Here is a 13,537-nt window from a genome sequence, read left to right as displayed (position 1 = left end):
TTGAAAATTGCCTGCAACCTAACAAAATACAATCCTTAAAGACTTGTAGGTAAGCGAGTTCACTTTGGATATTTGGTGGTGGTCTGTTCTGAAAAACAGGTGAGGCGTAGAAACTAAAACTCCAGATACACATATTGATTCTCTATGTAAGTATTAATAAAAATAATTTCTCTACTTCTACCAGTTATATGAAGTGATTTTGCCTTATTTAAGTTATACAAAAAATCATATTTAGAGTTATCTTTTTATATAACTTCCTTCTATTTAAAATCAGAGAAGATACATGGATTTATTCCAACCCCATAATCTAATGTCACATTTGTTTGGTTGCCAAATAACCATTTGCTAGAGACATACTGTTCCCATTACCCTTATATAGTTTGGAGTGAATTACCTCCTAAATGTGGTAAGGAAACATTTTATACCCAGAGTGTACTTTTAGAGAACATTTAAAATAGCACATTTGAGTGTTTATCTTTAGCCATTGCTTTTTAATCAGATAAATTAATACATATTTTATAATAATAATGGCTATAATGATAGATAATGCTTAGTATCTATCTAGTATCTAAATGCAGGATTAGGCATCATATTCTATCCTTTCTACGTAATTAAATGTATTGATGTTCCATAACAAAGTATCTCTTTGGAATTTTTGTAAAGCCCCACCCGGAATGGATGCTTACATATACTCCCCACTTAGAACACTTCTACCTGTGTGAAGTCAAGAACTCCTTCCCTCGTCATGTACAATCAGAAAGAATGGGAAACGGAACTTCTAAAGTGCCAAAGGGTGGTTCACCAGAGTTTCCACTCACACACATCACTGGAATCAGAGCCTTAGGGATATACAGTATAAGGGGATGAAATGGGAGAGGGTTAGAAAGATTAAGGCAGATAATCTTTACTTCTCATCTTTTGATCCTCTATGAATAGTTTTTTGCCTTCTCTTATCTTCCACTTTGTTCCTGTATGTTCCAATACCTCTACATTCTTTTCTATGTATCCTTTTTTTCCCTGAAAGACTTCAAGTCACAGAGGAATAAAGGAACTTTGTGAGGAGTTTGTGATGGGTAGCAAATACCCTTGAATTTAGCAATATGGTTTATGCCAAATATATTTTTATAAGAACTTGTGGTAAATTTTGGCATTGTCATTTGTATTAATGTGACTTACATTCATAATTTTTTCATATTGTATTTAACTTCTCAATTGTCTATCAATTGTCAGTTAATACACACAGCATATCTAAAATCTTAATGAGATTATTTAGTTTAGATCAAACCAAAGCATGCTAAGAGTTATATAGATTTTCCTACTAAAGAGTCACATGTTGCAAAAAAATCGAGTCAGTAGTCAATATTGTCTAAAACAGTGGTCTGCAAACTCATTAGTCAACAGAGCCAAATATCAACAGTACAACAATTAAAATTTTTTTTGAGAGCCAAATTTTTTAAACTTAAACTATATAGGTAGGTACATTGTTATTAACTTAATTAGGGTACTCCTAAGCTGGCCTTTGCTAAAAACATTCTCAATCTGATTGAGGTACGTTCGCTGAGGTTGACCCCTTCCAACTCTCCCATCCACACTCGTCTTGTATACTTGTTTCAGATAGACCAGTGAGGACAGGAGAGTTGGAAGGGGTCGACCTCAGCGAACGTACCTCAAAACAATGTACCTCCCCCGCGCTGTGTAACCTGTGGCCCACCTGTGCTGTGCCTCTTGTCTCCCGACCGACTGACACCCCCCACTTCTTCTAAAGCCACTTCTTCAAAATAGACTCGCCCAGGCCGAAAACCAACTTCTGTGCATGGGCCACAAAGTTTCAGTCGCACTGTACGTGCGCGCCCACATGTAGTATTTTGTGGAAGAGCCACACTTAAGGGGCCTAAGAGCCGCATGTGGCTCGCGAGCTGCGGTTTGCCGACCACTGGTCTAAAACAACAAATTTATAATAGTTGGCTCTGATAAATCATGACTGGCCTATTCAGAAATTGTAAGTCATGTTAGAAAGCAAGAAAACTTGAGGAACAATGTGCTATGACTCTTATGATGGCTGTTTCCCATACTTTAAAATAAGATGACAGGGAACAGTGTTAGGAGAGCTATATATATTCTGCTGGATTGTTCCTCACTCAGCTGATGTGAGTTATGCACAGGATCACGGGTTGAGATGCTGTTCAAAACCTGCATACAAACCCAGCCTGGAACTGCAGATTAATCTTTTCATTTTCCACCATAGTATCAACATATAGATTTTATGTCTGTAGTGTTGTAATACTGATTTCAGCAATTCATTTACTTCTTGTCTCCTATTTAAATATTACCTTTAAAGTAACATAGTTATATAGATACTAATTAGAATTTAGTATAGGCCAGTCATGATTTATCAGAGCCAACTATTATAAATCTGTTGTTTTAGATAATATTGACTACTTACTAGATTTTTTTTAGAATTTATATAAAATTTAAATGGCTGTTAACTTTTTCTAAGAATCAAATGGCAAAGGTGTTTTGTCAAACTTATCCTCAAATTTTATTTTCATAATATTTTAAATTTGCTATATTAACAAATTTAGTTGAATATTAAACAGAAAAAATCATTATAGATTTACAAAAATAGTCAAGATAGCTGAACCAATTCTATTGGGGGGAAAGTTCATTTATTTGCAGTTTACTATGATTTCAGTGAATTTTCAATGAACACTTACCATACATATACTCTGTAGTACTCACCAAAAATAAATGAAAGCCAAATATTCCTTCAGTAAATGTATAGGTTTTTGAAGGAAACAGACTTATAATAATTATAATGATTACTAGAGGCCTAGTGCACGAAATTCATGCGGGGGGAGGGGGTCTCCCTCAGCCCAACCTGCACCCTCTCCAATCTGGGAGCCCTCGGGGGATGTCCAACTGCCAGCTTAGGCCCAATCCCTGCGCCAGCCTGGTCACCCCTAACTGCCCTCCCCTGCCGGCCTGGTCACCCCTATTAACTTTTTTTTTTAAATCTTATCCCCTTCACATACAATTGTATTTGATTTCCTTATTGGCTTCTCCCTGTCACACAATTTTTTTCTCTCCTTTATGTAACACTTTTTCCTACTGACTCATCATTTATAAATTTTTCTTTCCTCCTTATTTCCTACTTCTGTTCCATCATCCTTCTTCCCATCTTTCTCCTACCCTCCCTCCCCACATTCCTTCTTTCCTTTATCTTTACTTCTGCCCTCCCTCCCTTTTTCCTTCCTTCCCACTTTAATTTTTTTCTTCACTTCCTCCCTCAGACCTGCTTTGCTCCCTCCCCCATTTCTTCCTTCTTCCCATTCTCCTTTTAAGCTCTACGGGCTCCCTTGAAAACTTTTCTTCCCTCCCTCTATCTCTCTCATCCACATTCTTCTCTACTTCCACTGTTTTAATATCTATCTACCTGCCTAATTATTCACTATCATTTATCTGTTTTTCTTTTCTTTTCCTTCTTTAATTCTGCTCTCTACTGGCTCCTTTATAAAGTTCTTCCCTCCCTCCTTCCCTTCTTAAAGCTTCCATTGGGGTGGGGGTGGCGTTAACCCCCAACCCAGAGCTCAGCCCCGGCCAGGTGTTCGCCACCCCCTCTTCCCTGGCTTCCCTGCCGCTGTCCTGCTCCCATTCCCTGCCCGGGATGCCCGGCCCAGTGAGGATGGCCAAGGCCCGCACAGCCTGGGCACTGCTGCCGCAAAGCAGAAGTGCCTTCGCCCAGAAGGCCTCAGACCGTCCTACACTCTGTCCTGGACCCATGGACGCCTCCCAGCCAACGGCCGCCACTGCCCTCCTCCCGCATCTGGGTGGGGCTCCCCGCCTGCCCCTCGCCGGGTGCACCTGCTCTCCACCACTCCCCTCCCCCCCACAGTTGCCACCCCATTCCACATGCAGTTTCCTTCCCCTCCTGTTGTATCCTATCCTACCCCAGGCCTTACAGCTGCCTGAGCAGAGGTCGGGGACACAGCCTGCTGATCTGGTTGTGATGTGATGCTGTAACAGACAAATTTGCATATTCCTCTATTATTAGATTAGATAAGCAGTGTTGTAATAACACTATGCATAAAATGTTATGGAGCACAGGTAAGATAATGGTCATTTATTTCTACAAGGGGAGCTGATCAGGGAGATGAGATCATGCATCATCTGGACCTTGAAGTATAAAGAGAAATTTGCAAGATGGATGATATAGGGAATGACGCTTCATACTGAGGGATGAGTGGAGGGAACAACATAGAGCCTTTGTCCCACCCTCTCCCCCTATAGAGGCTCATACAGCAATGCTGATAACCTGTTTTATTCTCATTATAGGGCACTTGAATTGGCTGTTAAATACAAAACACATGTTGATACAGTCCTTGCCTACCGCCAAAAATTTTTAGAGACATTTGGTAAACAGGAAATTGATCAACGATACTTGCAGTATGCAGAAGGTGTAAGTATTATATAGTATTTTATAATGTACTAGAGGCCTGGTGCATGAAATTTGTGCACGGGGGTGGGGGGGTGAGGTCCCCTCAGCCCAGCCTGCACTCTATCCAATCTGGGACCCCTCGGGGGATGTCTGACTGCCAGGTAGGCCTGATCCCGATCCCAGGGATCAGGCCTAAACTGGTAGTTGGACATCCCTCTCACAATCCTGGACTGCTGGTTCCTAGTGGCTCACCTGCCTGCCTGCCTGATCACCCCTAACTGCCTCTGTGTACTGGCCTGTGTGCCCCTAACTGCCCCCCTCTGCTGGCCTGGTTGCCCCCAACTGCCCCCCTCCGCCGGCCTAGTCACCCCTCACTACCCCCCTGCCAGCCTAATTGCCCCCCAAATGCCCTCCCTGCTGGCCTGATCACTCCAACTACACCCCCTTGTCAGCCTGGTCGCCCCTACCTGCCCCCCCTGCTGGCCTGTTCACCCCCAACTACCCCCCCTGTTGGCCAGATTGCCTCTCACAGCGCCCCCACCGGCCTGGTTACCCCACACAGCCTGCTGTTTAGTCCTTTGGTCATCTCTCATTAACCCCCCTGCCAGCCTGGTCGCCCCATGAAGCCTGCTTGTTCAGTCATTTGGTCATCCCTCCCTAACCCCCGTCAGCCTGTTCCTAGGCAGCCATCTTGTGAGGGGCATGATGGTCAATTTGCATATTACCTCTTTATTATATAGAACGTTTTATGATTATATATAATACTAGAGGCCCGGTGCACAAAAATTTTTGCACTCGGAGGGGGGGGGGGCGGGGAGGGGGGTTCCTCAGCCTGGCCTGTGCCCTCTCGCAGTCTGGGACCTCTCAGGAGATAATGACCTGCTGACTTAGGCCTGCTCCCGGGTGGCAGAGGGCAGCCCAATCCCTAGGTACAGCCCCTGGTTGGGCTCAGAGCACGGCCTATTGGGGAGTTGGGGCACTGCCCCCTGTCATGCACAGAGCAGGACGGATTGGGAGGTTGCGATGCCACCCTCAGTCATGCTCAGGGTAGGGCCGATTGGGAGGGTGGGGCACCGCCCCCTGTCACACTCAAGGCAAGGTCGATGGGGAGGTTGCAGTGCCACCCCGTCACCCACAGAGCAGGGCCCATCAGGGGGTTGGGGAGCTCCCCCCTGTCACTCACAGAGTAGGGCTGATAGGGGAGTTGGGGCACCACCCCCTGTCATGCACAGAGCAGGGCGGATCAGGGGGTTGGGGCGCCGCCCTCTATCACCCACAGAGCAGGGCCAATCAGGGGGTTGGGGTGCTGCCACTGTCACACTCAGGGCAGGGCCGATGGGGAGGTTATGGCTCTACCCCATCACACACAGAGCAGGGCCCGTGGGGGGGGGGGTGTTGGGGTGCCACCATCTATCACCCACAGAGCAGGGCAGATCAGGGGTTGGGGCGCCGCCACTCTCACACTCAGGGCAGGGCCGATGGGGAGGTTATGGCTCTACCCCGTCACACACAGAGCAGGGCCTGTGGGATTGGGGGGTTAGGGTGCCGCACTCTGTCACACACAGAGCCGCAGGGTGATCAGGGGGTTGGGGAGCTCCCCCCTATCAGGCACAGAGCAGGGCTGATCAGGGGTTTGGGGCGCCTTCCCCTGTCACAAACAGAGCAGGGAGGATAGGGAGGTTGTGGCCCCACCCCCTGTCACACACAGAGCCGCAGGGCGATCAGGGGGTTTGGGCGCTGCCCCCTGTCATGCTGATCCCAGTGCTGGGAGGCATATTACCCTTTTACTATATAGAATAGAGGCTTGGTGCACGGGTGGGGCCCGGCTGGTTTGCCCTGAAGGGTGTCCTGGATCAGGGTGGGGGTCCCCACTGGGGTGCCTGGCCAGCCTGGGTGAGGGGATGATGGCTGTTTGCAGCTGGTCACACACCCTTCAGGGTGGGGGTCCCCACTGGGGTGCCTGGCCAGTCTGGGTGAGGGGCTGAGGGCTGTTTTCAGGCTGGCGGGTGACGGAAGCTCCCAACCGCTCCTTTTTTCTTTTTTTATTCTGGGCCAGCTTTAGCTCTGAGGCTCCAGCTCTTGGGCCTCCACTGATGAAAGAAGGTATCTGGTTTGTTTCGGTTCTATAATCGAAACTCTGTATCAACTCCAGCTCTGATATCCGGGCTCACTGAAAGCAGGTTTCTGGGGTTTTGTTTAGCTTCTATATTTGTAACTATGTTTCAAACTGCAGGCTCAGAGGCCGTCAAGGCAGGCGGGGAACGTTGGAGTCCTCCATCACTGAAGCAAGCAAACCTCATGTTCAGTTTAAGCTGCCTGGCTGCCGGCTGCCATCTTGGCTGGCAGTTAATTTGCATATCACCCTGATTAGCCAATGGGAAGGGTAGCGGTTGTACGCCAATTACCATGTTTCTCTTTTATTAGATAGGATTGAGACAGAATTTGAATAATTCAGACCTTAATGTAGCGAGTACATACTCATGTTCTAAACATACAATGGTCTAAAGAGAGAATGAGAGCCAGGAATGAGAGTCATCTCAGGTTGGTAGCTTGCAGGAAAACAGAATAAAGAGGGAAGGAAGATGAGGAGCAACCAGTGAAGAGAGGGAAGTTGACTATATAAGTAATAATTGAAGGCATATGTCCTAGAAGTATCTAAGAAGACGGGATCAGTCAGGAACTTATGCGAAGAAGTTGTTCAGAGCCAGAAGGGAAAGAGATAAGGATGGATACAGATAAGATGAATACAGGTGACCACAGGAAGGAAATTAGGTGAATTTATGTCTGATGGCCACTCTATTCTCTGTAAAATAGGAAGCTGATGAGAATAAGAGAGATGGGATAAAGAATGGAGAGCCATCTGGTATGATTTTGAAATTACTTCTTCATGAATAAGAATTGAGTAGGAACTAGAATAAGAAGTGTCAAATAGTGTTGACATTCCCTATAATAGAAAATAATGTGTTTTAGTATAGAAGTCACTTGACAGCTGTCATGAACACATCCTTATGTAAAATTTCATTATTAAAAATACTCTATTCCAAGGATTAAATGATCAGAACACTGTTCTAAAACTAGATAGATGCCAAAGTGAAACTGAAACATGGTCATTAGGGCACCGGTCAGCTGGCACCCTCATTGGTGTTCTAACAAGTAGCAAATGTAGATGTCATCAGTTTACCTGATGGACTTCTGTTGTACCGAGCAACAGCCGTTCAAGGTACCATCAATACATGGTTTTATTGTGATTGATTTGAGAAACATATGTAAGTCCGTTTCAGGCCAGAAGAAGCCCAAAGCATTCACCGAGTTTGTCTTTCTCTCTACAAATGTTTTGTTAGACATCAAAGTGAGTGTTTTGCCATTTAAAAAATATCAAGTCCAGCCTGATTTAAAAATGAGTCTTTCAAATGATCTAACATTTGCTCTGCCTTTCAATAGCTGTTCCTTGCGCCTGAGCACATTCATCTTCTGTTAGTAAGAGGATTCTTTTAATTCATTTATTTTGTGTATTATAGGAAAAGTACGTGAAATTTTGTCTTTTTAAAAAGATGACCAAAAATATCCCCAGATTAATTCACAGAAATTTGGATAAAGGATATTGGAATAAAAAGTAACCAAATACGTAACTCCATCAACTTCCAGCACAAAATAAAGAAGGCAGGAATTCCCATTAAGGTTAATCTCTCAGGGACTTAAGATAAATCTGTTCAAGCAGCAAACAGTACTTTAGTGTGGTGTAATATTACTTATTCCACCCAGTTCCCCTACATGAAGGTGAAAACATTTCACTGTTGGCTCAGTCTTAGGAGTTTAGATATATTTCACAGTAAATCAGTTAGTTTAGACTAGGACCTAGTTTTCCCATGTCTTGCCTGAGAGGACACACATTCCTCAATTAGTGGTCTCCAAACTTTTTGGAGGAGTGGGCAGAGAGTGAGGGTCAGGTGTTAGAGGAGACTTTTATTGTAATACTAGAGGCTCAGTGCGCAAAATCGCGTGCGACCCAGACCAGCCACGCCGGCGGGACCCCCAGACCTGCCACGCCATAAGACTGAGACCTGCCACACCGCGAGACCCATCAATGCACCTCCTAGTGACTGGTTGTTTGGTTGTTACGGCGTTATGGTCACTGGCCTTTTATAATATAGATTTTCCTTTCTTTTTTAAACAGGAAGATGGAACTGTTATTACCTAAGTCAGTGGTCAGCAAACTCATTAGTCAACAAAGCCAAATATCAACAGTACAACAATTGCAATTTCTTTTGAGAGCCAAATTTTTAAACTTAAGTTATATAGGTAGGTACATTGTTATTAACTTAATTAGGGTACTCCTAAGGCTTAGGAAGAGCCACACTCAAGGGGCCAAAGAGCCGCATGTGGCTCGCGAGCCGCAGTTTGCCGACCACTGACCTAAGTGATTAAAAATTTAAGCAAAGAAAAGACAGGACAGTTCTATACATTTGTTGGAGTATTTCAATGCAGTGGCATAAAAGATGGATTTAAAAACAGAAGAATGCTTTTTCTTAAAGAAATTGTTCATAAGACTTAGGGGAGAGTCCGTGCCTGATACCAGGGCAGGGCAGAGGTGTGTCATCAAGGATCAAAGGGAAGGAAGTATATTCAAATATTATCACCTGTCAGTGATTCTTGTTGTGTGTCCCAGCCTTGCTTTCTCACTACTTCCTCTGATACTTTAATCACCACTATCTACACTAATAAAAGACAAACATGCAAATTGACTGTACCTTTGCTACGCCTTAAGCCATGCCCACCAGCCAATCAGAGCGACTATATGCAAATTAACCCAACCAAGATGGCAGCCGGCAGCCACGGAGCTGGAGCAAGCAGGAGGCTTGGTTGCCCCAATGATGGAGGAAGCCAAGCTTTCTGCTTGCCACGGTCTGGCTCTGAGCTCCACTCAAAGCAACAGAGTTTCAATTATAGAAGGTAAATAAACCCCAGATACCTGCTTTTAGCCGGCTGTGGCCACGGAGCTGGAGCGAGCAGGAGGCTTCCCTCCTGCCTGCCCTCGCCGACTCTGAGCTCCTCTCAAGGCTACAAAGTTTCAATTATAGAAGGTAAATAAATCCCAGAATAAAAAAAGGAGAGGCTGGGAGCTTCCGTCGCTGAGGGGCTTGGCCAGCCTGAAAACGACACTCAGCCCCTCACCCAGACTGGCCAGGCACCCCAGTGGGGAACCCCCACCTTGAAGGGGGTGTGACCAGCCTGCAAACACCCATCAGCTCCTCACCCAGGCTGGCCAGGCACCCCAGCGGGACCCCCACCCTGATCCGGGACACCCTTCAGGGCAAACCAGCCGGCCCTCACCCAGGCACTAGGCCTCTATCCTATATAATAAAAGGGTAATATGCAAACTGACCTTAACAGCAGAATGACTGGGAATGACTGGTCACTATGACGCATACTGACCACCAGGGGGCAGACGCTCAATACAGGAGCTGCCCCCTGGAAGTCAGTGCGCTCCCACAGGGGGAGTTCTGCTCAGCCACAAGCCAGGCTGATGGCTGCCAGTACAGCGTTGGTGGAGGGAGCTTCTCCCGCCTCCTCAGCAGCGCTAAGGATGTCTGACTGCAGCTTAGGCCTGCTCCCTGCTGGCAAGTGGACATCCCCCGAGGGCTGCCGAGCTGCCAGAGGGATGTCTGACAAGCCGGCAGGTGGACATCCTCTGAGGGGTCCCAGACTGCAAGAGGGCATAGGCTGGGCTGAGGGACCCCCCCACCCCGAGTTCACAAATTTTTGTGCACCGGGCCTCTAGTCATATATAATAAAAGGCTAATATGCAAATTGTCCCCTCCACCCAGAGTTCTACCAGGGGGCAGGGCTGGTGGGCAACTGCCCATGGCCCCTCCCCCCAGCCAGCCAGCCAACCTCCCGTGGTCCCTCCCGCTGGCCGGCCAGTCCTGATCGGGACTGGGCAAGATGGCCCCAATTGCCGGTCAGACAGAGGGACCTCACCCGTGCATGAATTCATGCACCAGGCCTCTAGTAATTTTATATTACTTTAAGAAGCCATTTTTGCAGAGTATGCTCAAGGGAAGCAAATGCTGTCCTGTCTTTCCTCATAGCTAGGCCTCTAATGTAAACCTCAGAATATAAGCAGTGAAGAGCTGAGCCATTTGCAACAGGCTTGGTGGAGATCAGTCCACATTCTCCCCTGTGTCCTGAGATACCTGCGTAGAATCTGGAGGCTCCAGGGCACTGTTTGGATGTGCCTTTTATAAGCTTCTACAACAAGATTTTGGTCTTTTGAATCACAATGAGAAGTATTTGCTTTTTATTGTGCTTATTGTTATGGTTGGTCTTATTCTTAAAACTATATCTTTTTTTAGCATTAGTTTGTCTGAACTTTTCTTTCATGCCCTTTTACTCTAATATTTTAGAAGTCATGCATTCTATTTTTGTTTATTCTGGGTTTCTTTGGATTAAACAAAAATGTCTTTTTTTCTACTGCAGCTCCAAATAGATTGGGAGAAAATAAAAATCAAAATTGAGATGGAAATTAGTAAAGAACGAGAGCGATCATCAAGCAGCCAGTCCAGCACGATTATGGGGCCAAAGTACTAAATGCCATACTTACCTTTAAGAAGTTTTACCTTCTGAAACGAATTCTGGTGAACCAAGGGAAAGCATGTGTTCTTCGCTAAAGAGAAAGGTAGAATCTTTAAATATGAGCACTTGCTGTGTATTTAATGCTAAAAGTATATTCAGAAACACTAAACACAATAATTGATATAATTTCATCTTTTATTTATATTTTTTAAACTAATAATTTGTAAAACATTCCTATTTATTCATGATATTCCTATGTAGTGTTGCTTACATTCCAGGTTTTTGTCCATTATTTTATCCCTGAATCTTCAACATGAACAAATATTAATGCTGATAATAAAATATTGTACTTCTAAAAATGTATGTTATCATTAATTTCTGTTTGACCTCTAAATCATAAAGTGCTCTAAAAGTTTATTTATACAACAAAAATACAGGAGGATGGATTTATGAAAATGTACAACAATACATATACTTGTATAACAATGTTCACAGCATTATTCACAGTAGTAAAAAAGTGAACAAAAAGATGAATGGATAACAGATGAATGGATAAACAAATGTATATATGTATAGTGGAATATTATTCAGCCTTAAAAAGGAGTGACATTCTGGCATATGCTACATACAACATGGATGAACCTCGAAAGTATTATCCTAAGTGAAATGATATGACCCCACAAGTGTATGACCCCACTTATTGGAGCTACCTAAAATAGGCAAGTTTATTGAGACAGAAATGAGAATGCTGGTTGCCAGGGGCTAGGGAAGGGAAAATGGGGGAGTTATTGTTTAATGAGTATAGAATTCCTGTTTGGGAAGATCTAGGAGAAAGGAGAGGTCTGTAGGGGTAGGTGGGGAGACACAGCTCATTTTTCATTTTGCCTGCTTTACTCTGAAGCTACTCTTTCCCTACAACTTGACTTGAGCTTTTGGGCATCACTCCTGGCCACTTGTGATCCAGTAGATCATGTGCTCACCATGCACTGTGCATAACTTTTTAACTGTAGAGATTTCTAAAATAGACCATTTCAAAACAATTTAGAGCAATTCAATTTTTCAGATGTTTCGAGAAGTCCTAGATTATCGAAAATGATCTTGATACTCTTCCACTGTAAAGCAGTGTTCATATTAAATTTTTTAATTGAAAAACACTTTATTAATCTGTGGAAGTAAATCAAGTGGCTGTGAGCCTATCTCTATTTGGGAAATATTATCACCAAAATAGAGAGTTTAAAATGACTTCAGGAGCAATAAAACCTCTACCTAAACTTTAGGTCCTAAAGTATATTTTCTTTTTCTAAAGTCAATTGGGACTGTACCAGAGAGCTAGTGACAAATAATGTTTACTTCTACACAAAAATAATAAACTAGATTTGTGAGCCAAGACAGTTCACATATCTAGCATTAAGTGCTAGAGCAAGCATGTCAAACTCGCAGCTCATGGGCCACATGTGGTCCACAACGAATATTTTTGCGGCCCAGCCAATATAACAGTATGTAAGAAACGTTTTAATAAAAATTTTGTAACTTAATTTTTACAATATCCTGTTATGCATAATTATTAATAACGAACTACAACGTTCGCTAATGACTAATCACTATAATCGTGTTGTATTCATTTCCCTTTTGCGTCTTAAGCACAAACTCACCATTTCTCTCCACTAATACCAGCAGCGAATATTTTAGCAGCCGATTGCCATGTCATTAGTCTTGGACTGACTTGCTTGGTGTGCGCAACAGGAAATATTTCGCTTTCAGAGAACAAACAAAATAGGTTTATTTGCTTTACGCTATTTGTACAGTTATTCAGTGTCTGGTAAGTTAATGTTCAAGAAAAAATATTAATTTTTCTTTAAATATTCTATTATCTTACGTTAACGATTACTCATATATTTCATTCCTTTGTATTCAGCATGTCTCTATAGAAATAAACCTACGTTTCTATGAAAATTGAAGCTTTTGTTTTTTGCAACCCATATAAACTTAAACCTTGTTGGCCTTTGAGTTTGACATGCTTGTGCTAGCAATGGTTCTCAACCTGTGGGTCGCGACCCCTTTGGCGGTCGAACGACCCTTTCACAGGGGTCGCCTAAGACCATCCTGCATATCAGATATTTATGATTCATAACCGTAGCAACATTACAGTTATGAAGTAGCACTGAAAATAATTTTATGGTTGGGTCACAACATGAGGAACTGTATTTAAAGGGCCAGAAGGTTGAGAACCACTGTGCTAGAGGGTACTTTCATAGAGATTAATATTTATAATGTGCCAGAGGATTAAATTCTTGAAATAAAATACAGAGATGGAGAGCAGTTGCCAGGGGTTAGGGACTAGTGAGAGGGAGAGGGTGGCTGTGGCTTTAAGGCTATACACAGGCAGGAGCAGCTCTGTGGTGATGGAACAGCTCCCTGTCTTGATTGTGGTGGTGGTTACATAAGTTATAAGTGTGATAAAATTGTACAGAAAAAAAAGCCTTAGGTGCAAACCTGAACTATACATATATGTTTACTGCGGATACATCT

General features: G+C 43.9%; 1 protein-coding gene across 1 annotated transcript in view; it reads left to right on the top strand.

Moving 5' to 3' along the window:
- Nucleotides 1-12,534, top strand: part of IFT80 (intraflagellar transport 80) — a 92,950-nt gene extending 80,416 nt beyond the window's left edge. The window contains exons 17-18 of the mRNA XM_081086776.1: nt 4,333-4,456; nt 10,913-12,534. Coding sequence (XP_080942902.1) covers nt 4,333-4,456; nt 10,913-11,023 — 235 coding nt within the window. The 3' untranslated portion in view covers nt 11,024-12,534. The remainder of the gene's footprint in view (nt 1-4,332; nt 4,457-10,912) is intronic.
- Nucleotides 12,535-13,537: the final 1,003 nt, after the last annotated feature.

Source organism: Myotis nattereri, assembly GCF_964212035.1.
Source record: "Myotis nattereri genome assembly, chromosome: 3".
Taxonomy (NCBI): domain Eukaryota; kingdom Metazoa; phylum Chordata; class Mammalia; order Chiroptera; family Vespertilionidae; genus Myotis; species Myotis nattereri.
The sequence above is the reverse complement of the archived record's forward strand: the minus strand, read 5'-3'. Positions and strand labels throughout refer to the sequence as shown.